The 27981-nt window shown below is 43.8% G+C and overlaps 2 protein-coding genes across 3 annotated transcripts; one reads left to right on the top strand and one right to left on the bottom strand.

Moving 5' to 3' along the window:
* The first annotated feature begins 27 nt into the window (after positions 1 to 27).
* Positions 28 to 10220, top strand: psmc2 (proteasome 26S subunit, ATPase 2). The gene is made up of 12 exons (XM_068307478.1): positions 28 to 190; positions 474 to 511; positions 607 to 688; positions 3032 to 3131; positions 3426 to 3557; positions 3664 to 3736; positions 4283 to 4378; positions 4494 to 4658; positions 4738 to 4825; positions 9139 to 9341; positions 9426 to 9522; positions 9951 to 10220. The coding sequence occupies exons 1-12, from the start codon at positions 121 to 123 to the stop codon at positions 10106 to 10108; spliced, it is 1302 nt and encodes a 433-aa protein (XP_068163579.1). The 5' UTR covers positions 28 to 120; the 3' UTR covers positions 10109 to 10220.
* On the bottom strand, positions 10188 to 27981 carry slc26a5 (solute carrier family 26 member 5). Of its 2 annotated transcripts, none has more exons than XM_068307476.1 (18): positions 27775 to 27981; positions 20883 to 21150; positions 19676 to 19815; positions 19233 to 19343; positions 15938 to 16113; positions 15514 to 15678; positions 14989 to 15224; positions 14749 to 14896; positions 14165 to 14278; positions 13777 to 13854; positions 13571 to 13666; positions 13109 to 13215; positions 12570 to 12639; positions 12394 to 12486; positions 11836 to 11940; positions 11382 to 11603; positions 11253 to 11307; positions 10188 to 10896 (listed from the first exon to the last, which is right to left on the bottom strand). In XM_068307476.1, exons 2-18 carry the CDS (start codon positions 21101 to 21103, stop codon positions 10745 to 10747), a joined length of 2289 nt encoding a protein of 762 aa, XP_068163577.1. In that variant the 5' UTR covers positions 21104 to 21150; positions 27775 to 27981; the 3' UTR covers positions 10188 to 10744. The 2 variants fall into 2 exon arrangements, with proteins under 2 accessions (XP_068163577.1, XP_068163578.1); XM_068307477.1 differs by having other exon boundaries at positions 11848 to 11940.

Below are 27981 nucleotides of genomic sequence, written 5' to 3'. Positions count from 1 at the left end.
TCCGGCATCCTTTTCCGGTTAAGGACACACAGTACCGGAAACTCAAAGCTGCTGTGTAATGGTACATTGATTGACGAAGCTCTGTGTTTTTATGAAAAACAGTGCATTTCTACATTAAACATGCCTGATTATTTGGGAGACGACCAGAGGAAGACTAAAGAAGAGGATAAGGATGATGCTCCTATCAGAGGTAATCACTGTTCATATTTAATTATATTCTCGAAAACGATAATTTGCTAAGAACGAACGTCGGCATTAGCCACTTGAGCTAACGGTTACGCTACTCGTCAAAGAAACTGTCCATTTTCCCGATTCTGATTCCTTTCGTGGGTTAACATTTGGTTTCTAAAAGATGTAGGGTTCTTGCTGTAAAATATTATGAAATAGGAATGAGAAATAAGCGGCCTCGCTTCGTTCGTCGCTGCTAGCGGCCCGCTGGTGATGATGACTCGGTATCGTTTTCATCCTCACAGCTCTGGATGAAGGAGACATCGCTCTGCTGAAAACATACGTGAGTTTATTAAAGCTTCAACTCTCTGAGGTGTTCCTTTAGAAATCACTAAAATCAGATTAATCAGAGAATTTATTGTGACGCTTTTTGTTCAGGGTCAAAGCACCTATTCCAGACAAATCAAGCAAGTGGAAGATGACATCCAGCAACTCCTCAAGAAGATCAACGAGCTGACAGGTGAGCGATCCGGGCAGGAGAAACTCCTCATCCATCACTTGTTGGCAGTAACCAAGTCAGTCAACATCTTCAGTGGCTCAATGCAACAAATGTGTGTTTTATTTTCAGACTAAACATAAAATCCTTTTACTGACGATGGCAAGCTCAGAACTATTCCAACCCTCATAACATGACTTCAGTAAGAACCACATCTAAATCAGAAGTTGTTAAAACCTCCATAGACTTATTTTATATGATTTTGTCTGTGTTCAAATGATTTCAACTCCTACTGAGCCATCTAGAAAAGACAGACGTTTTGTTGTTCTTGGAGCCCATGAAACCAGGTTAGATCTGTGGGGTTTCTGGATTAGCGGTGTGTCTGGAGGAGGAAGAATGAAGCTGATGCTGAAAGGAACCTGCTACCTCCAGTGAAGCATGGTGGGAGCTCAGTGGAGCTGCTTTGCTTTATGGTTCTGTAGCGTTTAGAAGGTCAAGGATCAGGCAATCTAAAAGAAAACATCTCCTCCTGTAAGAACGATGGGGCTTGGGCTTGCCTGGATGTCCATTCATCTTCCTGAAGATGAGACATTCCTTAATCATCTTGTCCTTAGCCGCTTATCCATAGTTATGGGTAACGGGTTATGCTGGAGCTTAACCTTAGCTGGCTATGCACAATAGGCAGGGTATACCCTGGATGAGTCACCAGAAAATTGCAGGGTCAAGTTTCAAGTTTATTTATTCTTATATAGCCCAGATTCACAAACAATATCTCAAAGGGCTTTACAATCTGCACATCGATGATATTCCTCTGACCTTTGTGCACTGCGAGCAGTACGACCCTCACATCGGATAAGGAACAACTCCCCCCAAAACCCTTTTAACAGGGGAAAAAATGGATGGGAGAAACCTCAGGAAGACTGCAGAGGAGGGACCCCTCTTCCAGGAGTGGACAGACATGGATAATAGATATCGCATGTACAGATTAACAACACAATAATAATAAGATTGACAGTAACAATAACAATAATGTATGACAAAGGCACGCTGATCCATCCAGTAGAGCGAGTGACCACCAGCCGATGACGCACACAGAGGCCACCTATTGCAGAGGATCCACCACTCTGAGGACAGACCAAACAGTGCCTAAGTCATTGTTCTAAAAAAAATTACAGTGTAAGATTACCCTGCCAAGAACCACAGCAGAACCAAACCAGACTCCCCTAGTGGATGGTGAAACAGGACCATTGTGCAGCTTTTGATATTACCAGCCACGGAAGCAGACAGAGGTAGCCGATTGCCGATCATCCACCACACAGAGGCCTGAGAGAAAGAACAGGAGAAGGAGGGAGAGAGATAGAACCGGGGCAAGAGTGGTGCTAGAGGGACCAGAATGGCAGAGGATTAATGGGAGGCAGGGGCATAACTAAGAAATCCTACAGCTCGTCGGCAGGACTAGGCTAAACCTAAACATTGAGACTGCCACCCCCGATATTACTTGTATGTTAGAGATAACAGATACGTCTTGAGTCAAGATTTAAAGATATCTACGGATTCAGACTTTCTAATATCTATAGGGAGATTATTCCACAGGAAAGTGGCACGATAGGAGAAGGTCCTCTGTCCAGCTGACTTCTTTTTAACTGTAGGAACACACATATAGACAAGCTTTTATACTCACTGTCATACCTACAGACAATTTGATGTGACCAATTCACCCAATTTGAGAAATTGTTGGATGGATTTGGGGCATATACCTGTAATGACAAGAATAAATTTTTATTGGGTCATTGAGTACGCAGCACACAGTTCATACAAACACACGCACACAAAAAAATAAATTTAGGAATATTACAAACCTGAAAGCTTTTGCTTCTTTTCTGGTGGAGTAAAATTTTTTAATTTGACACATTCTTAAAATGATTAAAATGAAGTCATTTTTTCTGAATTTTCAGGAAACAAAAAATAGAACAATTTGTTGATGATTTAGGGGTTTTTGGGGTTTTTTGTGTGAAGAATGAGCTAAAATTGCTCAGCTCTTTCCTCACAAAAGCAATGCTGCCAGAGTCTGGTTTCTGGATTTTTGTCATGTCTGCAGTGGTAGCTGAAGGGTCTCCATAGAGAACTAGAGACACTGGACGTTAATGGTCAAATCATTTAGGGACTGCAATAGTCAGAAAAATTTGTGTTATATTTGTGAACAACACTCGCAATATTTGTTGCGGAGATCTATGAAAACTATAAGTAAAAACTAATCATCTAAACTGATGTGGCTCTTCCCAACAGCTGATAAATGTGTGTGTTTTTCTTTGTAAACCAGTGGATTAGAGGTTTGGCTCTGATGCCTGGTTGTGTGTGTTCTGACAGGCATTAAGGAGTCGGACACCGGCCTGGCTCCACCAGCGCTCTGGGATCTGGCTGCTGACAAACAGACCCTGCAGAGCGAACAGCCTCTGCAGGTAGCAAGGTAAAGACATCCGCTGTGTTTGCTCTGGTGTCACACGCTCAGGGAAGGAATGACACAATGTCATGGCTTTTACAGGAATGGAATCTATTTGCTGTCATCTTTTTCACGATTATAACTACATTCACCTGATAACCTCTGTCAAAAACTGTAATAATAACCTCCTTCAAATTTGAAATGTTTCAATCATGTTTTCAAAACTGTATATTAATTACTGGGTCCCCTTATAGTATGAGAGACTCATTTGGTTTCATGTTTCTCCAGCGTTACGTGTTTCTCTTTCTTTGTATTCCTAAGATGTACAAAGATCATCAACGCAGACTCCGAGGACCCGAAATACATCATCAATGTCAAACAGTTTGCCAAGTTTGTGGTGGACCTGAGCGACCAGGTGGCACCGACTGACATCGAGGAGGGCATGAGAGTCGGGTGAGGCAGAACACTTCAAAGTCTCAGATGTCGTTTAAAATACAAATGTCTGTCAAATATGTGTTAAAACGATCTGTTAAATTATGTGTGTTTTCTGCTCTATCAGGGTTGACAGGAATAAGTATCAGATCCATATTCCTCTGCCTCCTAAGATTGACCCCACCGTCACCATGATGCAGGTTTGAATCCACCCAGTTACGACTACAACACTGCTGTCAAGAAATCCAAGGAATATTTGACATTTCCCAGAAGTTGTTCCTGTTATTATTTGGACAAAACAGCTGGCTTCCACCCCTTTTTTTGCAATGATGCCTTCTTCCATTTCTCACATCCTATAAAACCAGAGTTTCATTTAAAGGTAGAAAATTAATCAGCCTAACTGATTCTCAGATCTGATATCCTTTTTTTTTCTTCTTTCAAATAAAAAGAGGCGAAAAATTCAATTTGTTTGCTAAACACAATGAATGAAAAGTTTCAAATTGACATATTCTTAAGATTATTGCCTGTCTTTTTTTTTTCTTCAGAATTTACAGGAAACACAAAAAACTGAAACATTTGCTGATGATTTAGGAAAAATCATTTTTGTAAAAAATTAAAATAACTGCTTGTCTTTTTTTTTTTTAAGAGGGTGATGGAATACAAGTAAATGGAAATACTCAAGTGCAAATGTCTGAGTTGTTCTTGTTGGTGGATCCTCTGTTGCTCATGCTTGTTTCTCCTGTCAGGTGGAGGAGAAGCCGGATGTGACCTACAGCGACGTTGGTGGGTGTAAGGAACAGATTGAGAAGCTGAGGGAAGTGGTGGAGACGCCCCTCCTCCACGTGAGCACTCACACATGAAGGGTTCTGGAGCCTGATCACAGCCAGAGCCTTTCTGGGGTCACAGCGTTTATCCACAAGCTGCCCTTCATTCATGTTTTTGTTCTCCACTCGACAGCCTGAGAGGTTCGTCAACCTGGGCATCGAGCCCCCCAAAGGCGTGCTGCTGTTTGGGCCGCCCGGCACGGGGAAGACCTTGTGCGCTAGAGCTGTGGCTAACAGGACAGACGCGTGCTTCATCAGAGTCATCGGCTCTGAGCTGGTGCAGAAGTACGTGGGAGAGGTGAGAGAACGAAGACGCACCTGACAGGAAGGAGAGCGGCGGCGTTCAGAGTCCTGACGGCTGCTGCTGTCTCTTGCAGGGCGCCAGGATGGTGCGAGAACTGTTCGAGATGGCCCGGACCAAAAAGGCCTGTCTGATCTTCTTTGATGAAATCGATGCCATCGGAGGTAGGTTTGTGTTTCAACGCTTGAAGCCACATCAAAGAAAAAGCAATGGGTACTTTTGTTGAGTTAGTTCATTTAATAGAAGAGGGTTATCCGTAATATAAACTGAATTTAGATAGATACACTTTATCCCAAACTGGGAAATTTAGACGTCACAGTAGCAGCGCAGAATTATTACAGAAAATATACAGAAAATGTGCATTGTGGAAAAATAAGACAGGGAAAGATAATAATAATAATAATATTAACAGAAAAAATATTAACAATATTAAGACTAATAATAATAATAATAATAATAACAATAATAATAATAATAACAATACTAACAACAGTACCCAAGCATGGTAGGCCTTTAGTCATAGATAAATAAGTGTGGCACTCTGGCCATACACAGGATCTAGTGAAGCCATACCAAAACATCAGACTGGTGGTGGGACTCAGTCAGATATTTCAGAGCTGTTGTACAGCGCGATGGCTTGTGGCAGGGATGACTTCCTGTACCTTTCTGTTCGACAGTGGAGCTGTAGTAGTCTATTGGAGAACGAGCTCCGCTGTCTGTCCCGTGTGTGGTGGAGAGGGTGAGCGGGGTTATCCATGATGGATAAAAGTTTGTTAAGAGTCGTCCTCTCCACCACGGCCTCCAGTGTCCAGACTACAGCCAATCACAGAGCCAGCCTTCTTTATTAGCTTATTAAGTCTGTTGGTATCGCTGGCTCTGATGCTGTTCCCCCAACAGACCATGGCAAAGAAAAGTACCCTGGCCATAACAGACTGGTAGAAGATCTCCCACATCTTGCCGCATACGTTGAAAGATCTCAGCTTCCTCAAGAAATAGAGTCTGCTCATCCCCTTCTTGTAGACAGCATCGACATTAGAATTCCAGTCCAGTCTGTTAGAGATCTTGACACCCAGGTACTTATAGTCCTCCACCTCCTCTACAGCCTCTCCTAGGATGTGGATCGGTTGTGGCGTGCTCCCCTTCTTCCTGAAATCGGTCACCATCTCTCTGGTCTTGCTAACATTCAGCCTCAGGTGATTGGCTCCAGCCCACTCCACAAAGTCATCCACCACAGCCCTGTACTCCCCCTCCCTCCCCTCACTTATACACCCAACAACTGCCGAGTCATCCGAGAACTTTTGTAGGTGGCATGACTCGGGAGTTGAACTGGAAGTCGTTTGTGTACAGTGTGAAGAGGAAAGGGGACAGCACAGTCCCCTGAGGGGCTCCTGTACCACTGACCACCGCATCAGACAGAACGCTGCCCAGACGGACAAGCTGTGGCCTATCTGTCAGGTAGTCACCGATCCAGGAGACGGGGGAGGTGTCGACACCCATCCCCCACAACTTCTCACCCAGCGGCCTTGGCTGAATGGTGTTAAAGCACTGGAGAAATCAAAGAAGGTGATTCTCACAGTGCTTCCCCCACCATCCAGATGCAAATGGGCTCTCTGCAGGAGGTAGATGACGGCATCATCAACTCCCAATTGGGGCCTATATGCAAACTGTAGGGGGTCTAGCAACTCCTTCACCTGAGGCCTCAAGCCGGCCAAGACCAGCCTCTCCAGCGCCTTCATCAGGTGAGACGTGAGGGCAACTGGTCGGTAGTCGTTCAACTCCGATGGGGCCGACTTCTTAGGGACAGGGACCAAGCATGATGTCTTCCACAACACCGGGACTCTCTCCTGGCTCAGGCTCAGGTTGTAGAGGTGTGTGATGACTGGAGACAGTTGGGGGGCACAGGTCTTCAGGATCCTGGGGCTAATACCATCAGGTCTGGGTGCCTTCCTCTGGTGAAGTCTCTCCAGCTGTCTCCTGACCTGGCCCGTAGTCACTGACATGTGGGGAGGGTGCTGGTGGGGGGGTATTGGTGTTGGTTCCATGAGGGTGTTGGTTCCATGAAGGAAGTGGTGGTGGTGGGGAGGTGATGCACAGGACTGCCCACCAACAGGGGTGGAGAGAGGAGTGATGGAAGTGGAGGGGGAGCATGGGGGGTCGGGATGTGAGGGCGAGGCAGATGGTTGTGAACTGAACCTGTTGAAGAAAATATTCAGCTTGTTGGCTCTGTCTAGACCGCTGATGCTTGTCGTTGTCTCCCTGAGCACCCTTTGATCTTCTTCATTCCCGACCACACGCCCCCCATGTTGTTCTGCTGGAGTTTGGCCTCCAGTTTCCTCCTGTCGGTCTCCTTACACTCCCTCAGTTTGTCTCGGACCTCGTGCTGCACTCTCTTCAGTTCCCCTTGGTCACCAGACCTGAAAGCCCTCTTCTTCTTATTTGAGAGTTCCTTCAGGTCACTTGTAACCCATGGCTTGTTGTTGGGGAAGCAGCGTACAGTCCGGGTTGGCACAGTGGTGTGCTCACAGAACCTAATGTAGTCTGTGATGCAGTCCGTCAGGTTGATGTCCTCCCCATGTGGCCTACAGAGCACATCCCAGTCCGTGGAGTCAAAGCAGGCCTGCAGTGCCTCAGCAGCCTCCTGAGACCACTTACGGACCATCTTGGTGTGGACAGGCTGCCTCCTGACCAGCGGGACGTACCAGGGATTTAGCAGGACCAGGTTGTGATCTGATCTGCCAAGGAGAGGAAGGGCTGTCGTGCTGTATGCATCCTTGGTGCTAGCATACAGCAGGTCCAAAGACTTGTTGTTCCTGGTGGGACAGTCCACATACTGGTGGAATGTGGGCAGCAATCGGTCCAGGGTGATATGGTTGAAATCACTGGTGATCACTGTGAAGGCGTTCGGGTGCTGGGTCTGCACCCTGGCGACAGTGGAGGTGATGACACATGCCGTTGGTGCGTCAGCTGACGGGGGGGGGGGGGGGGGGGTGAAGGTACCAATTATAACGCCGACGTGAACTCCCGAGGCAGATATTATGGCCGCATTCCCACGGCAAGCAGCTCGATGTCCGGGCTGCAGAGACGTTCCTTCACGTGCACGTGTCCCGGATTGCACCACTTCTCACTCACATACAGTGCAATCCCCCCTCCTTCTTCTTGTCGCTACTAATAACGTCTCTGTCCGCGTGAACAACACTGCAGCCGGGTACCGCCACGCTGTCGTCCGGGATGTGCGAGTGCAGCCATGTCTCCGTGAAACACGTCACGCTACACTCACGATACTCCCGCTGGGTTTTAACCAGCGCGGCGAGCTCGTCCACCTTACTGCCCAGAGACCTCACGTTCCCCGTAATAATGGGGAACGTGCCGGATGAAACCTCATCTTTTTCGCCTTCAGCTTTGCCCCAGCTCTGTGGCTTCGACGCCTCCTCCTCAGCTCCTCCGGGATGTCTGGCCTCACTCCGGGCAGCGGCCCAGGTGGGCGTAGCGCGATCAGCTGGTCGCGGGTGTAAACAATGCGCTCACCGGTTGCCATGGGTATCACACGAATAAAAAAGTTGGGGATATGTCCAGAAAAAGTTTCAAAAGGATAAGAAGGTCGTCACCAATCTGGTTGGCAACGGCAGGAAGTAAAAAACAAAGGTGAAAGGACAAAAATGAAGGGGAAACGATACAGTAGCTCCCGTGTGTTTATTTGTTTTTGTAACAGTCGCCACTTAGCACGGCGCCATGTTGTAATTTAAAAATACATTTGGAATTTAGGTACAAAAAAATTACTTGCAAAATGTTATTTTTATCTGTTTACAGTATTTTCCGCACTATAGGACGCACTGGACTATAAGGCACACTTCAATGAATGGCCTATTTTAAACCTTTTTCATATATAAGGTGCATCTGTTTTTAAGGAGCACCTTCAATGAATGTCTTATTTCAAAACTTTTTTCACAAATAAGGCACACTGTAATATAAGGCTTACTGTTGGTTTTTGAGAAAATTAAAGGCTTTTAGGTGCGCCTTATAGTGCGGAAAATACTGTACGACTACTACTACATGTACATAAATTTCAAATCCTTGCAAATAATATGCAGTTCAGCAGTAACAGGATACAGGGGTCCCTCACTGTAACGCGGTTTATCATTCACAGCCTCGCAGTTTCATTGGTGCAATTTTGCATGTTTTTTTTTTAAATGAGAGAAATGTGTAAATTGTTAATGCCTGTCTTAGAAAAGTGTGTGGTGAGGGGTTTTACAGCCTTAAAACATCTGTAATAATTGTAGAAAATAAACCTGACTGCTTTGCCTATGCCGGTTGTTTTTAGAACGTAAATCCCACGACAATCGAGGGACCACTGTCCACTGTTACGCAAACCTTGAAAATATGTCGACCGAATTATTACAAAATGATGATCCTCATAGGACACGTAAGCAGAGTACGATCTCCACAGGACGATGAAGGTTTGTCGTTCTTCACCTGCTAGGCGCTCGTTTTGACGACGGGGCCGGCGGCGACAACGAGGTCCAGAGGACGATGCTGGAGCTCATCAACCAGCTGGACGGATTCGACCCTCGAGGCAACATCAAGGTTCTGATGGCCACCAACAGGCCCGACACCCTGGACCCGGCGCTGATGAGACCCGGACGTCTGGACAGGAAGATCGAATTCAGCCTGCCTGACCTGGAGGTGCGTCTGAACAGCAGTGTGTTTAACCCTTCACTGCACTTCCTTTATGAACCTTTGACCTCATGTTTGGTTTCTGTGTTTAAGGGGCGCACTCACATCTTCAAGATCCACGCTCGTTCCATGAGTGTGGAGAGAGACATTCGCTTTGAGCTGCTGGCTCGCCTCTGTCCCAACAGCACCGGTAAGACAGGCAACAAGTCTCAGTGTAGAAACTTGTGAAAATGTGTGGTGGCCACCAGAGGGCGCTATAAGAATGATTTTGTCAGTCTAACAACGCATGAATCCAAATTACCTGATTGTTTTTGTTTTTTTGCATTAACTGAATTATGTAATAATCAGTGAACTTTTTTAAATCCTGTTTTATCAGGTCAGGTAAAGTTCAGATGCTTCCGATCTCAGTGCTGTAGACACCACACGCTGGATAAAGCTGTCTAAATTGAACCTTTGATTGTGTTTAATTTTTTTAACATCCTTTATCAAACCGTGACAATAATCCCACCCAAAGCCTAAATATTTGGAAGTGTTAGATGTTGCTACATGACTTGCACACAGTGTTTCCTGTTTGTCTTGAAAATTGCCCCGTAAGCACTATCTCATGTTTCCTGTCAGGCGCTGAGATCCGCAGCGTGTGCACCGAAGCGGGTATGTTTGCCATCAGAGCCCGCCGGAAGATCGCCACGGAAAAAGATTTCCTGGAGGCCGTCAACAAGGTCATCAAGTCATATGCCAAGTTCAGCGCCACCCCCAGATACATGACCTATAACTGAGTGTGTGTGTGTTGGTGTGTGTGTGTGTGAGCTGGCATTTTACTGTCAAAGCCAGCAGAGGAGTCGTATCCAACTGGTATCGTTGTTCCATAAAAATAAAGTTTATTCCAGAGTTGAGACTCACTGTTTTGTTGAATGGTGCAAAATTTCCTAAAGGCCTCCTGTGGTTACAGAAACAAAACTAAAACTTCAGACATCAAAAAATAAACACTGGTTCCTAAATGTGCACAAGAGAATATACAATATTACAGCAATCCAAATACAATACTGCATATATTGATCAACGATAGTGCTTTTGTTTAAATACACAATCACATGAAAACACCTAGAAATAATCCTTAAAGACACGACTGTTCAGTAACAATAAATGACGACCAGCAGCCTCAACACTCCACACCAGTTCCTACACTAGTTGGACTCTCAACGTACCAGTACAGCATTCATAATTTTGAAACAAGTGATTTAGAAATTGCAGCGATCCGCTAAGACAATCTGAGGGAATGTGGTTTGGAAGAAAGCTTCAGTCGTTGGTGTCGCTGCTCTCAGCTCCAGTGTCACAGATAGTCAGCTGCGCTAAAGTTCATCTCCCCTTGATGCTGGAGCCGACAGGAGCGGGTGGGACCTCCTCGGTTCCCCTCAACAGGTCGACCTGTCGGGATGAGCCGCCGCCCGCTGGGAGTTTAAGTGTTGACAGCGGAGGAGAGCGTCGTGAACGGTGGGGAACACCATCTCTGGGGTCACGACCCCAGTGAAGAACTGTAAGGTGTCCAGCTCAGACAGCAGAGCTCCTGGGAGATGGAAGCAGAGACACCAGTGAGACCAGATGGAAACCCTCACGATAACCCAGTTCTACTGGGTCTGAACCTGTAGGAATATAAAACCTTTAATCTGTTGGATCCAGATGGTTTCTGCATCGGATTCCACTCACCATCCCCCTAAATAAACCAGATTATTTTCATCAAGATCCACTAATTGTATTTTAAGAAAATACCTTCCAGGGTTAAATAGACTAGATCCACTCCTTTGAAAGGGTTCTACTCTGATCCTCCCACTCAGGTTCAATAAGGAACAGGAAGTATTTTTTGTGTTTCCATTTTTTGAGTTCCAGGAAGTTTCTTTACGTGAAGTCAGATGGATAACTTACTGCTGCATCCTGCTACGACCACCTGAACGTCCACAGCTGAGAATTCCTTAATGACCTGAAGAAACAAAGTAACCGAGGTCAAACCCTGAGCGTCACGACGGCGCCGCTGCTGCAGGAACGAGACGGAACCTGTTTGACGGCTTTGGCTCCGACCGAGTCGATGAAGCAGACAGACGTCCAGTCCAGGATGATGGAGTGGACGGGGCAGAGGGTTTCCAGGACGACGGTCTCCTCCCCCTGCTCCTCCTCTGCGTCTGAGCAGCTGTGTCCGTCCTCCAGCCGGCCGTTTCTCTGCTCCGGCATCATGTGGTCGGAGGGCAAAGCTTTGTGGGTAACTCCCTGCTCGTCATACTGGAAAGCGTCACACAATGAAGTCTTTAACAAGACTGTTCAGACTGAAACAGAAGTCATGAACTCACTTCACTGTCACATGACCCATGAATTATACTGCTCACTATAGATAAACTATGTAACCGATCATTAGCTACACGTCAGCCTGGCAAGCAAATCAAGTGTGTTTGCACTATTAACCAGGGTGACTACACACAGGCCTGAAGCACCCTGGGAAACCTGACTGACTCACTGTGGCCCAAACCTTCAGTGGAGACTTCTGGTTGCTGTTTTTCTTCCTCTGCAGCTTCTGCTGGGCTTTCTGGGCCGTTTGTAAGTTTTCGGGGTAGACTCCGGTCTGTGAACACATCACCAGGGACACGGGAGGGGGGGGGGGTCAAGCAGGTACACAGCTCATGAACTGTGTTCACATTATAAACGCCAATCATTAATTACACAACAAATTGCAGGTTTATCTGTCCTTTAAGTCAAAAGACTTATGACTCTGAAAACAGATCAGGCTTTTCTGTAATAAACCTGAACAAAAACAGGTTTGTAGTCTTGTTGCTAAGGTAACCATCAAACAGGCATTTTTAACCAACTCTGATCTAAATGATCATCATTCATTCAAATTCTTAAAGACGAGACAATCAGTAATCGTCTTCAGCCGTTTATCCACATCCGGGTCACAGGTCACGGCTGCTATAAAAATAGAAGTTGATCAATCGATTGATTGATTAATTGGAATTAATAAAGGACTGATCACAACAAATACAATACAGCACTTAAAGCAAACACAGGCTGACATTACCTTCTCCTTGAGGGCATTCACATATATGTCACTGTTAGCAAAGTAGATCGACGAGTTGGAGTAGAAGATCCTGATTCCATCGTATTCGTGCGCCTGGAACAGAAGCAGCAACAGGACTCAGACCCACAGACTCGACGTCTTTGTGTTCAGACTCTAAGGTTTTCAAACACACTCACCTCTTCATACTCCTCCACATCAAAGTAGAGCCCCGTATTAGGAACGTGGCCCAGGATGGAACTTTTTGGGCTGGACAACCAGGAAAGAAGTTTAAACACAAACCAAACATGTGCATCCTGTTTTATTTCCATTTGATCATAAAAAAAACCTTTGTTTCATATTACACCCAACAGTTTATTTGGGTGTCTTAACTGCTATATTATGGAAGGGAATGAGCGAGAGAATGCATTTTTTAATGATGTCAACTGTTGAATGACTTCCGCAACAACAGGAGATAAAAGCTAATCAGATTTATAATCAGACGATCCACCCGCGTCATCGTTTGATAAAAGCTTCTCAGCACTCCAGTGAGAATTCAAAATACCATAAGAATTCTGATTTTCTATGAGGTCCTTTTTCATTCATCAAATTTGCAGAAAATGTGCAACAAAATGGAAAATTCCTACTTGTGATATGACTTCTGTAACATTATCTTTATCCAAACCAAATACCAAAATATGTGATCCGAGCAAATAAACACACTTCCTGTCAGTTATACCTCTGCGTTCTGTAGATGACTGTCAAAATGGCGAATGCCATGGCCACCAGCAGCCCGTAATCCAGACCCAGCAGCACAGAAGCTACGAAGGCGACCAGCCAGATGGCCTGAGACAGACAAAGGAAACTATTTTGATCACGGACGCAAAAAAACTACGTCCTCTGTTCCAGACAATCGTAAAAGTAACGTTCTGTCAGTGATGGAAGAGAAGCGACATGTAATCCAACAATCATCTATTGTTTAATCACATGAACCATCAAAGAACTACGAATTCACGCCCAGCTTCACAACCACACAACAGAAGTTCACTACAATCAGCACCGATTCAGATGAAGACCGATCAAAAAACAATCCCAGGGGTCAAAGTGCAGAACAGGACCTGGTTCAGCTCCAGGCCTTCAGTGTGCCGCTTCATGATGATCTCTGACCCCTGTAGTGTTAGAATTAATTTAACAGACTGACCAGTTCGATCTTGCTGGTCCTCCACAGTGAAGGAATGTCTCTGAACTGTTTGAACATCCCCAAGAGGTTCACCATGATGATGGCAGCCAGCGCCGTCTGGGACACAGAGCAGAACGGAGAAATTAGAGAAAGTTGACTTCTCTGGTGTTGTGATGGAGAACGGGCAGACAGGAAGTCGAAGGCTCTGCTTCATCACCTCCACCCACCTGAGGGAGCGGCTGGAAGAGAAAGCCGATGGCCACCACGACCAGCAGCACCACCAGAGACGACAGCAGTCCTGCAATCTGAACACAGATCCGGCGTTAATGGCATCAGCGTGAACTCTCACTCAGAGAACCGTCCTACAAAGTGTAACCGACTGATCCAGGTAGTCTAGCTGTAACGCTGTGGTGTCAGCGTAACGCCACGTCGTCGTGACGACACCGTGATGACACATTTCTCAGTGATCAACTGAACTCTCTGTCAGGATTTATCAGTATCAATGATTTCTTTGTTTTTCCTATTTGTTCGTATCACTCTTGTCTTCTTCCTGCTGGTCTCAGGGTGGGCGGAGCTTCTGTCAGCTCCTGCTTGTGTAATCACAAGTGTGTTTACCTGTGTTTTTCCACCAGTGCTCTCCTGCACCAGGCTCCTTGACATGGAACACGTGATGGCAAATGTTTGGAAGAAAGAGCTGATGAAGTTACACAGGCCAAGGGCGAGAAGCTCCTGAAACACAAGCATTGGTGCTCAGATGTTGGTTCACCAAACATCAGGACTTCACTCATTCCTTCATCACCGCTGGAATGATAGAACTTTGTTTTTATGCAAGAAAGTGAAGAAAACCTCATCGATACTTCCTCGTCAAAATCTGTTTTTAGGTGGACATTTGCTTTGGGCACCTTGAAGTAATTTGTAACTATTATTTCAAGGAGTGTCACAGAGTAAGGAAGTAAAAAAGTGTAATGTTCATCAAAAGTTTAAAGGTCAAATAGATCAAGAAATGTTTGTTGCATGAGTAACCTCTGTGACGTGTAACACCACAAAACAGGAAGTAGAGGAAAGTACAGGATGTACAGCACAGTCACTGTAGTTACTGTTGATTCAGAGACATCAGACATTAACCATTGATTTAAAGTGAACGATCGTGATGTGAGGTTAACCTGCTCGGCTGAAGAGCTTCATATTTTCAGACTCACCTGGTTACCGTCCACCTTGTAGCCATACTTAAGGGCAAAGATCTTAGCGAGTGAGATTCCCATTGAGAACCCGACGATGGCGATGGCGAAGGCATCTGTGACCAGTATGGGTGACAAGGAGAACTGTGGGATGGTGGGAGGCAGAAGCCTGAGGACAGAGGATATCACACATTGTACATCCTGAATATTTAAAATACAACATCTGGACCACATTAAGAAAATGAGAATGGATCGACCTACCCTGTTGGTATCTTCCCGACCACGTCCACCTCATAGCCGCTGGCTAACGACATGCCGTAGGAGACGCCGGTTGACACGATGACCACAAAGATCTCCCCAGGAATGGGAATGGACAGTTTCTTCTTCAGGCGCTCATTGAGGACCTTGATCCCGTACAAGAAGACGATGCTCAGAAGGCCCACAATGAAAGTGGCTACGTTGGTGTTGGCGATGTCACTGAGCACAGCCTTAGCACTCTGGGAAACGAGAAACAGTGTAGTAGGAATAACATGAGAATAGAGGTTCTTTAATTCTGTGATTAGACGTGCATTTCTTAGATTTCATTTCCTTATTTGTGACATCAGTGAGTCAGCTTGGATTCATTTTCAAACGAAGGAATGAAAATGTGAGAAAAGAATTACAGTATATATGTGTGTGTGTGTGTGTGTGTGTGTGTGTGCACAATTATTTATTTATTTTTATTTTTTTTACAATTTTTTGATTTTTTTTTAAAAGATGGTAACACATACTTGTGAGAAAACTCACATAAATAACAGCAAGAGGTCCACTGAAGCGCTGTGTTTTCACCCCCAGCAGGTACTTCAGCTGAGAGACGACCACATGCACCGCTGCTGCTGTGGTGAAGCCTCGCACCAAAGGCTCAGTGAGGTAGATCGCTACAAAACCAAACCTGAGAAGACCTAAGAGAAACTGAAAGAAGCATGAAGAAATAAGGCAGCATGAAACAGTAAGGGCCAAAAAGAACAAGGTGGCTTTGTGTCAAATGCAAACATTGACTCAAGATGTGGATGTATCAACAGAACTTGGGTCCACAGTGATTTCTGAACATGAGATTCAGAGTTTTGTCACTGTACTGTGATGATTTAACCAAATATACCAAAACTAAACACGAAATGCAGACAGGAGAACAACGGATTTCAGGTGAACTGATTGTTTTTGTGAGGCTGACCTGAATGATTCCCACCAGTGTAGAGAGCACAACGGCCACCTGCACCCGCCGGGCGTCTCGAGCCTCTACGTTGAGCACATACGTGTTGGATCCATTGACAGGCAGCAAAAACATGGAGTCGGGGGCCTCCCTCACTGCAACGCCCCCAATCATGAGGCTTATCACTGCAAAAGTACCTGCAGATCAACAGTCTCATGTCAGACCTGATGACGTCATGTTTCCAGGTTGGACCTGCAGAGCGTCATGGAACCACTGGTCTGATCCTGACGGTTCTGCGCTACTGGGAGCACCTGTTCCTGTCCTTCAGCTTCAGCAGTGGTGAAGGCGTTTGGGTCCAGATGTGATGTAACCCATGAAATACATTACCAGGTCCATTTACATGCAGGTGTACATTATCACAGTATATATAACAGAACAGAAATACAACTGACAGGTGTCTGTAGCTCTACTCTTTCTATGTCCACTGTGTATTCATAACCAAAAAGGTCTCAAATAACAATCAATGTTTAAGAATCCAGTCTTAAACATTAGACAAGCCTGAGTTTTAATAGTTATGGTATAACAAAACCTTAAATAACTGAGACTGGTGTTTTATTTCTGACATCATTTAACCCAACAGCCCCCGTGAACCCATCTTAAAGGGAGTTAAGGACACACCAAAGGTTTCGTCTTAAAAACAGGTTAAAATATTTTAACATCAGTCTGGGATTATTGTTTTTGTTGGGCTGTTCTGTTGTGACTCTGATCCAGTTGGGATAATAATAATAATAATAATAATAATAATAATAATAATAATAACAATAGTAGTAATAATAATAATAATAATGTAATAATATTGAAATAATAATAATAATAATGGATTAGAACAAGCTTTGAACTGACTCATGAAGCTAACCAGTTTCCCAGACACACAGTCTCTCTTCAATATCAAGAATCATTGCAGGAAAAGCAGAAGAGCAACACCAAACACATTCATCTCATCACACACCATCATTTAAGTATTGTGAACATCACCTTTGGCCCACTTAAATCCAGGTTAGCTATTATACAGTGTGGTGAATGTGTGTGTCTCCTCAAGACATTTAGAGATCATCCTTTCCAGAGCAACATCTGATCAGGTCAGAGTTACAGCGAAGGAAATGAAGTCACGTACTTCTTGTTTGTCACTTCAGATCAGATCGTTGTTTCAAAAGGTTGAGCTTCAGTTTATTGTACTAGTTTTTTCAGATGCGCTGACTGCTTAGAGTCGACACCCAAGGAGACGGTTATCACGTGAGTGAAATCAGATCCTAAACCTGAAGTGTGTGACTCCTCCACACAAAAGAACCCTCACTGCATTCAAGCATTGCAAAAGAAGTTCACACAATGTTGATTAAACTAAACACAAGATAATCTGCAATACTCCTGGGCTTTTAAAACTGCTTTATCCGCTGTACGCGGGTCGCGGGGAGCTGGAGGCTATCCCAGCTGACTGAGGCCGTGAGGCAAGGGGAAACTCCGGGTGGGACGCCAGTGCACCGCAGAGACACACAGAGACGCAGACAAGCACGCACTAACTCTCACACAACGGGCAATTTTTAAATGCCTGACAATCTTCAATTGCAGGAAACCGGTTGTGATGTGGGTCTCAGCAAAGTCAACACTGGTTTACCAAAAAAACACATTGGCAAACAGAGCAGGTTGTAGGAAATAATTATCAGCATGCCAGCAGGCATGTGTGTGTTTGTGTGTATATGGCTCTGCATGATATATAGATATATACTGTATATATATACGTATATATTCATTCATCTTCTGAACTGCTGTATCCGCCGTAGCAGGTCACGGGGAGCTGGAGCCTATCCCAGCTGTCTTAGGGTGTGAGGCGGGGGACACTCCGGGTACGACGCCGGTGCACCGTGGAGCTACACAAAGACAGACAACCACGCACGCACTAAGTGCAATTAACTCACACACTATGTGCAATTAACCTAAAGCGCATGTTTTTGGAGGTGGGAGGAAGTCATACGTGTGACTATTTGGATAGTAAAAAAAAGTAATTTCGCTTCGGGGATCATTAAAGGACCGACTTGTTTATAATAACATGCTGGAGTCTAAAACGTCAGAACACTGTCACGAGGATTTCTGTTGTCACAAGAAGTCCCGTACTGCAGCTTTAAGGATCCGTCCCCCCACCAGGGCCGGTCTGGAACACGGTCAGAGGGATCATGGAGATGCTACCCTTTAGTAACGTACCCCCCAGCAGTGGATTGGTGGACAGTTTTAGCTGACCATGGACTTGGCACAGACCAAAAGGAGGAACTTGAAACATTATAAAGGTCACTGACTGACTACTTCTGATGTCAACCACTGCTTTAGACCACAATGGATTCCTACGAATACAAAAACTTTACTTAGAACATCTGACAAAAATGGTACAAACTCAGTGACTTCATTTTCACATTTTCCTTCATCAAAAGCAGATTTAGCCCTCCTGACTACGGTACAGACGTGTAGGCCACAGGTAAAACTTTATGTGCACTGAAGTCAGCAAACTGTAATGAAATTAGCCAAGTATGCACATTGAAAAAATTTCAGCAGGGATATTAAAAGTTGACTCACTTATTCAAACCGTTTCCTTCTTCAATGGGCTCACAGGCAACAATAAAAACAAAGTGTGTTAATTAAAGTTAAGGGTTGACAGCCACGCCCAGCTATCAGATCATTCAAGGTTAGCTTCTGTGACTGTGACCCAATCAACAACACCCGGTGACGTTAGCACAAAAGTCCCAACGTCAAAGCGCTCACTGCTGCTCAACACTGGTCCAACAGCAAACCGCATGAACAACGCTGCTTCTTTACATCCGTCTTTAGATCGGTTGAAGGCGCTGGCTCACAGGGATTAGCACAACATCCCATACAGTACAGTCATCAAGTCAGGGGTGTGTGAAAGTACTGACACCCCGGGGGTATAACATTATGCCTTCATTCTGACACAGTTTATGCTTTGTTTGTGTAGTGTTGTCATCAGTCTCTCTCTGTACAGACTGAGCAGATAACATGAAATACCTATTCAATCAGAACTTCTGTAGTGAGTGTGTATTGCATCATCACATTCCTGTCGTGTCACCTTTTACACCCTTTTCACAAGTTTCTTATTATAAAACAGCTGGAAGTAATTCAAAATGACTTGACGCAACAACTCATAAAACTAATCTCAACACATGTGAGCTATCCTTCAGGCGTTGCTGTTTCATTTCAAGACGATCACCAAACACAGCAGGACGCAGGATATTTACAACCTCTTATTTCTCACCTACAGAGATGTGTCTGGATGTGCCGAAGAAGGTGTAGAGCAGGACTGGGTAGAACGAGGAGTACAGGCCATAAACTGGAGGCACAGCTGCCAGCATAGCATAGGCCAGGCCTGCAGGACAGAGAACAAGGGCAGGTGTAAATAAACTGAATGTTCCCAGAAGCAAAAAGGTTACATTACAACCTCAGAGTCCCAGACGTGTCAAAACAGACTCAGTGTGAAGCCAAAAGCAGAGTCCCAGGCGCCGGCAGCTGGCCTTTCACACATTTAAGCCACATGACTTTACTACTGTAGAAAGCCTCTAAACACATGACCCTGTAGGCTTCATTCATCAGAACAGGCAAACATGTAGGTGTCCCTTCTTCCAGAGAAGAAACGACAGAGCCCAAAACGTACGGTATGTGTAATCAGGGATGCATATGAACAAGCCTTTGGGCCCTGACCTTGGGGGAGCTGCACGACGCCGGTGCTGAGACCTGAGACCACGTCTGACAACAGGTACTGCTTGACTGGATAGGACGGCAGCCAAGTCAGAATAGGAAGGAAGCTAAAGACCGCCGCCCTGGCCCTTGCTGATGAACACCTGTGAAAAGAAATCAATGGATTAATTTCTGATCAGCTTTTAAATCACTTTGTATTAAATAGTAAACTAATTCTGATTTTTTTTTAGCCCCTTTAGGACAACTTTCACTCAAATCTTATTGCTCCTCAGTTGCAGATTATGACTCCCTCCAAAACATATGAGAGAGAGAGAGAGGTGTAAGAAGAGGTTTATGGATGTAGTGAAAGAGGACATGAAGGTAGTTGGTGTGAGAGAAGAGGATGCAGAAGACAGGGTTAGATGGAGGCAATTGATTCGCTGTGGCGACCTCTGAAGGGAAAAGCCCAAAGGAAAAGAAGAAGAAGAAGAGGTGTTTGTTGATTCTGTGGCTTCTACTCATTCAAACTTGTTTAGATCAGATATGATCCAACATGTTTCCTTTTGAAAATGTCACCTGACATCCATCTAAGCACTTGTGTACATATAAATGTAGCACCATATTTATGGGTAAACATTTTCTTATACAACAAAATCCCTGTGAGAAATGGACGTGTTATTCTGAGGAAGTTAAAGTCACTGATTAGAGTCACATAATGAACATGTTCACACCGACTTTTACAGAAAAGACCAATTCAGACAAGGACTTCACCGCCCCATCACTACATCACTGTGGTAGAGACTGGCAGCTGAATGCTGAAACATTAACTCCATTAAAAACGTTTTCTGAACAAGTGTTTTAAATGAGTTTAACTGCTCAGCGCAAACACATCCAAACCTGTGGTCTTCCATTAATGGTTGACTATAGCTGCATTCATTTGTTAGTCAGAAGAAAATTGAGTTTCAGTAAGCACGTGATTTGCTGTTTTTATTTTAGTTTAATCAACTTTGGCAAATTTAATGAAAACCATAATTGTTCTTTTTTTTAATTCAATTTCATACTTCAATTCAAGCATTAACATTATTGAAATAGAGGCACGAAAATGTGTAGGTCGAGGTAAAATTCTGAATTCAGGGATGTCATGGGATGTTGCAGTCTCCGACTACCTTGTTCTTTTTTTTAACTGTTTGGTTTGAGAAATACTGAGTTGAACAACCCAGGTTCAACTTACCGGAAGTGTTGTGCCAGCCTTTGCCTGAGGGAGCTGGACTTTTCTTTACGGTGCAGAAGACGTGACCTGATGAGCGTTTCATTGTAGACAGGACGCTCTATCCGGTACATCAGCTGAGACTCTGCGTCCACCTGAGCTGTAGCTTCTTCTTGCTCTCTCACAGAGGCAGGAGGGCTGATGGCATTGACAACGTGATTCTCCGACATTGTTTCTCCTTCCATCAGTGTCCTGATCCATATATGTTCAGCTCCAAATAATTTTTTCTACACTGCAATGAAAGATAAAGGAAAAAACCAAAGAACATTTAAAGTAATTAAATTTACATTCAAAGTAGAACAGCTCAGCAGGGATTAAGTCAATCTAGGCCTATCCAAAATCAAACTCAAAGACCTGTAACTATACAGGCAAGACTACCCCCTATATACATCTGGTGGACTCTGATCCACATAATACCTTAATGGGGTTGAATGGTTCCCAAGATAAATTCTCCCAACGAAGTCATTCTATATAATCACGCCAACAAATCAAACAGCAAATCAGACAAACTTGTCATTTGCACTATCATACAAATAATGTGGATCTCAGTTGAGTGATGACTTTCACAGTTTGACATAGACAGCTTCTTTTACCCCTCTCTCAAACCTGATGTCGTCACTGGCCAAGCTATGTACATAGTTATCTCCAAACGAATGGCCGTTGTCCTTCAGGTGCAGCTACCCTGAGGCGTTTCATCCTGTCCTATGTTGCACCATCCGCTGGTGCAAGTAGGTGCAGTTCATTGGGGATCCAAAACAACCACTGCAAACCAGAGTGTGGAGTGGTTCTGGAACTGAAAAAAGCCTCTAAGATGCAACACATTTAAGCTTTTCTTCCAAATCCAGTTGACTTTATCTGACACAGAGCTCCACCATTACCTAGAAGACTGATTTAAGCATTACTTATGGGAATGTTAAAGTACAGAACCATATATAACATTCCATTCATATACTGGGGGGAAGGGTCCTTCATTGCCTGGGGCCCCTCTGGCCCGAGGCTCATCTCCTCACAACATTTCATCCCAATCCCTTTGCAAATGTTTGGAATGTAAAAACAAATGTATAAATACAATAAATCAGTAACGTTTAGAGGCAAGCACATACGAACGATGTATCGTGGGGTTTTTTCGTCAATGACATCCTGTTGGTATTAGATAGCTAAAATAAGATTGTATATACATAATTAAGCAATGCTAACTTTTTATTTTCTGTTTTTTGTTTAAAGTGGGAAACGTGGTTATGTTATATTTACTTGTGAATTTCTAAATATAATGAACCTGAAAGGTACAACTGAACAAGGACTATTCTTCAAAAAGAACATAACTGAAAAACTTGGTCTAAAAGTTTACTGTGATGCAAGTTGGGCATCAAATGAGATGGACAGACGTAGTACATCAGGATATTGTTCAAGTCTATGTGAAGGAAGTTCACTTATTTCATGGAAAATGAGAAAACAACAGACAGTAGCTCTCTCTACCTGTGAAGCAGAGTACATAGCTGTAACTTCAGCTATACAGGAGTGTCTTTACATAGAACAGCTACTAAAAGATTTGGATAGTTACAACTATGCCAAAACAACTGTGTACGAAGACAACCAGGGTAAAATAGCACTTGCGAAGAATCCTGTCAAAAGACAGAGATGTAAACACATCGACGTAAAATATCATTATATCAGAAGTGTTGTAACCACTGGAAAGGTTATATTGGACTACTGCCCTACTGACCAAATGATCGCTGATGTTTTGACAAAGCCAGCTACCAAACAAAAGTTAAAAGGTTTCGCACAGAAACTGTTTGGCATTTAAAAGTATGATTGTGTTAATGCGATATAATGCCACCGTAAATGTTTTACCCAGAGAGCTAACAGCGAGTGGGGTGTTAAATATTTGTTTTCTAACGTTCTTACTCTCTGTGTAAAAGACGCTTTTAATTTGTAGGATGTATGACGTCACTTTTTCATTCTACTTTCTTATCGGTGTTTATAGACAAGCTGTCGTTCCGCTGTGTGACCCACTAAAAGGTTGTTCAATAAAAATGCCCGGGAGAGGTTAAGAGAGCACGACTGACATCTTAGTTCTTTTGCACTCCAAGAAGTCATTTCTTCCACCTGCACGCCTTAACAGGTTATGGGCCCAGAAACCCAGACACATGGGCAACATTGAGCCGACGGAATGACAGGATGAAAGGTGAGCAAGGGCGAATATAAGCCGAACAAATATTAACAGTCACGGAGGTAAAGCTAATGTTAAGTATTAGACGGAGCTTACTACAGACGCTCAGCAAATGAACGTTAGTGCATATTCTAAGAAGTAACAGAGACGTATTACTCGAGCTAACGAACTGATTTAGCAAAGTACCAGCTAAATTTAAGCACGCAGAAAGAAAAATGGCAACATGTGCTTCTGGACTCCTGTCACCGCAAATGTTCTTCGATGGATCTGAAGAAAAGTACAACCTTTGGGAAACAAGATTTTTGGGACATTTACACACTCTAAAGTTGAAAGAAACTATTTTACATGAACCAGCTAGTGAGTAGCAGAGAGAAGCAGACAGAATAAAGAATCCAGATTGCTATGCTGAGTTGATTGGGCTAATTGACGACAAAAGCCTGTCGTTAATCAGACACGATGCTACAGATGACGGCATAAAAGCATTGAAAATACTGAGATAACATCACTCAGGTAAAAGCAAACCCCATATCATAAACCTGTACACATCCTTGACAAAGCTGCGGAAGGCAGACAACGAGTCAACTACGGACTACATCATCAGAGCAGAGAACCTGATTACAGCTCTACGTGGTGCCGGTGAGACTCTCAGTGATGGTTTTATCATAGCCATGATTCTTGGTGGTTTACCAGATCCCTACAAGCCACTAGCTATCCATATAACGCAAAATGAGGATAATGTGACATTTGCCGATTTCAAAAGAAGATTACGAATATATGAGAAATCATAAAAATGAGCACAACTGAGACCACAGATAACGTGATTGAAAACGGATGCAAAGCATGAGAGAAATGTCCAAAAGAAGTACACCAACAACCAAGGAAAAGCTGAAGATGCAAATATGACAGGCTTTAGGTGCGGAATAAAAGGACATAGAGCAAGGAAATGTACCCGAAAAGTGTGGTGCAACTTTTGTACAAGCAACACACATCAAGAGTCCTTGTGTAAAAAGAAAGATAAACAGGACAATGGAAGAAAAGTCATAGATGAAGAAGCACATGACTACCTCTTCAAAGCTACACAAGCCAAAGATGATGATTCAAACCCCAAAGTAAACATCAAAGGCATTATGGTGGATGCAGGAGCAACATCCCACATCATGAATGACAAACAGGTTTGTAGACTTTGACAGCACTTTTCAACCAGACACATTCAGTGGATCTTGCTGATGGGACACGTTGCAGTGGAATGGTCAAAGGCAGAGGAACTGCGATGATACTTCTCCTGGACAGCGATGGACGAGAGTGCAGAGCACAGCTGCGTGATGCTCTGTATATGCCTTCATACCCTCACAACATATTTTCAGTGTCACGAGCTACTGGTGGAGGAGCAACAGTAACCTTCAAGCGAGGAGACAGTAACATGGTCACCAAGGATGGTAACAGATTTAGCATTCATGAATATGAAAAGCTGTATTACCTATCTACTGTTAATGATACTGACCAGTGTAAGGTGTGCCATGATATACAAACCTGGCATGAGATTGTTGGACATTGTAATTTTCAGGATGAAATCAAACTTCAAAGTGTAGTAAAAGGTATGGACATTAAGGGAAGTGCAGTGAAGTCAGATCAGATGTGTGAAATCTGTACACAAGGCCTGTTTACTCAAACGAGAAGTAGGGAGCCAGACAATAAAGCAAAGAAGCCCTTAGAACTTAAACATACAGACCTGGCAGGCCCAATGAAAACAACAATTAAGGAATGGTACAAGTATACACAGTCTTTTACCGATGATTATTCAGGTGCAATTCGAGTGTATTTTCTCAAGTCAAAAAGTGATGCAGTACCTGCTACAGAAAGGTTTTTAGCTGACGTATCACCCTACGGTGAGGTCAAGTGCATACGTTCAGACAACGGCACCAAGTTTACCAATAGAGACTTTCAGATGTTGTTCAGAAGGAACAAAATTAGACACGAGACATCTGCACCTTACTCGCCACACCAAAATGGCACAGCAGAACGAGGATGGCGAACTCTCTATGACATGGCTAAATGCTTACTGTTAGAGAGCAAGTTACCAGACTCAATGTGGAACTATGCTATTCAGACAGCTGCCCATGTAAGAAATTGGTGTTACAACAGATGAACAAAGAAAACTGCTTACGAGTTACTGACAGGAAAATTACCAAATATATCACAAATGCAAAAATTTGGATTAACATGTTTTGGATACATACATGACAAGGGCAAGTTAGATTCCAGATGTGAACAAGGCATTTTTGTAGGTTACGATAAAAATAGCCCAGCCTATCTGGTATACTATCCTGACACAGAAAAGGTTCAAAAACACAGGTTGGTGAAATTCTCCAACAAAGCAAGTAGAGAAAGGGAAACTCAGACTGCAGACTTATAAGCAGGATTTGACAATGAAAACAGAGATAATGCACTTTGTGATATACGAGAGAAAAAGGAAGAAACAGCTCAACTGGAAAATCCTACAGAAAAGAGCACTGAGACTTCAAATGAGCAAGCAGGGACTGAACAAGCAGAAGCTAATGCTGAAAGTTTGATCTGGAGAAATCCACAAAGAACAAAACACAAACCAGCCTATCTACAAGATTTTGAAACAGATGACACCATGGACGAATTACATACTTGTGTTATTTCTGTTATTGAGCAGTGTGTGACATACCAACAACATACTAAGAGGCGATGTTGTCATCCAAGTGAAGACAGTGGAAAAGCGCTTTGGATGATGAGATGCGTTCACTGGAGGAAAATAAGACATTTTATCTGACCCAGATGCCACCAGGTAAACAAGCTCTAGGAGGGAGATGGGTCTATGCTCTTAAAATGGGCTCAGACGGAAATGACAAATATAAGGCAAGGTTTGTAGCTAGAGGATACAACCAGAATAAAGGAACGGACTATGAAGAGACATTCTCACCCACAGCTGACATGACAAGTGTCAGAATTCTCATGCAGAAAACAGCACAGGAGAACTTGTTCTTGCATCAGATGGATGTCAAGACAGCGGTATCTACATGCATCCATTGACTGGGAGATTTACATAGAGCAACCAGAAGGTTATGAGAAACAATCAAAAACAGGTGAAAAACTGGTATGTAAACTAAATAAATCTTTGTATGGACTCAAGCAATCAGGCAGAAACTGGAATACTGTGTTACACACATATCTATGTGAAAATGATTTTGTGCAAAATGCTGCAGATCATTGTGTGTATACAGGGGAAAGGCATGATGAAAAGCTAATCCTGATAGTATGGGTAGATGACTTTATTCTACCAGCTAACAATGAAAAGGCAATGCATGAGGTGAAAAGGATGCTCACTCAAAGGCTCAAAATGAAAGAGTTGGGAAAATTGAAACATTTCATGGGAATACATTTCAAACAAACAAATGGACAAGTCAGAATGTCACAAGAGAGATATGTGAGAAAGATATTAAAAAGGTTTGGAATGCAGAACTGTAAACAGAGATAAACTCCCTGTGAACCAAAACTGGATTATACAGAAAATGCAGAAAAGTTGAAACAAGAGTACAGAGAGGCAGTGGGAGGTTTGATTTACTTATCCACATGTACCAGACCTGACATTAACTTTGTTGTCGGTAAACTTTCTCAACACTTTCGTGAACCAACTGTGGAAAATTGGAAAACAGAATACAGAAAATTGGAACAACATGTATTCAGGTATCTTAAAGGTACAAATGAACAAGGACTATTCTCCAAAAAGAACACAACTGAAAAACTTGCTCTAAAAGTTCCCTGTGATGCAAATTGGGCATCAAATGAGATGGACGGACGTAGTACGTCAGGATATTGTTCAAGTCTATGTGAAGGAAGTTCACTTATTTCATGGAAAATGAGAAAACAACAGACAGTAGCTCTCTCTACCTGGGGGCTGTAACTTCAGATATACAGGAGTGTCTTTACATAGAACAGCTACTATAAGATTTGTATAGTTACAACTATAGCACTTGTGAAGAATCCTGTCAATAGACAGAGATGTAAACACATCGACGTAAAAACATCATTATATCAGAAGTGTTGTAACCACTGGAGAGGTTATAATGGACTGATGCTTTGACTAATTCAGCTGCCAAACAAAAGTTAAAAGGTTTCGCACACAAACTGTTTGGCATTTAAAAGTGTGATTGTGTTAATGAGATCCAATGCCACCGTAAATGTTTTACCCAGAGAGCTAACAGCGAGTGGGGTGTTAAATATTTGTTTTATAACGCTCTTACTCTCTGTGTAAAAGAGGCTTTTAATTTGTAGGATGTATGACGTCACTTTTCCATTCTACTTTCCCATTGGTGCTCATCGTCGGCCGTCGTTCCGCTGTGTGACCCGCTAAAAGGTTGTTCACGAAAAGATGGAGAGGTTAAGAGAACACGGCTGACATCTTAGTTCTTTTTCACTCCAAGAAGTCATTTCTTCCACCTGCACGCCTTAACAAATAACAATAATGTTTTTATCAACAGCTCTCACAAGATAAATCTCGGTGACAACCCAGCCCCCGTTTCCCCTCTGACGCCCGTTCGCTAGCGACATCTTGACAACGACTCGGTAACAATCAGTAATAATCATTTCTATTCCATCCGAGCCGTGTTGTTCAGTCGTGGGGACAACCCCACGTCCGTCCACACATTACCCATCCGGTACCTGTGGGAGTGTCCCCCGCTCCTCGGCCAGGACAGGACGCTATAACGTGAAGATGCTAGCTGTGACCCTCTCCTCCTCGGTCCTCCGGCTCCCGGGATGCTGCCGTCTGAAGATAGATTGACGCGTCCGTCAGTTAGACTTTAACCAGCTCAATGTCGCTCAGGGACGGCGGCAGGGGCTTGTGACGGCCCAGAGCTGCTCCGTGCG

This window comes from Antennarius striatus, chromosome 22 (assembly GCF_040054535.1).
Source record: "Antennarius striatus isolate MH-2024 chromosome 22, ASM4005453v1, whole genome shotgun sequence".
Lineage (NCBI taxonomy): Eukaryota > Metazoa > Chordata > Actinopteri > Lophiiformes > Antennariidae > Antennarius > Antennarius striatus.
Note: the sequence above shows the minus strand (reverse complement) of the source record. Positions and strands in the feature narration are given on the sequence as shown.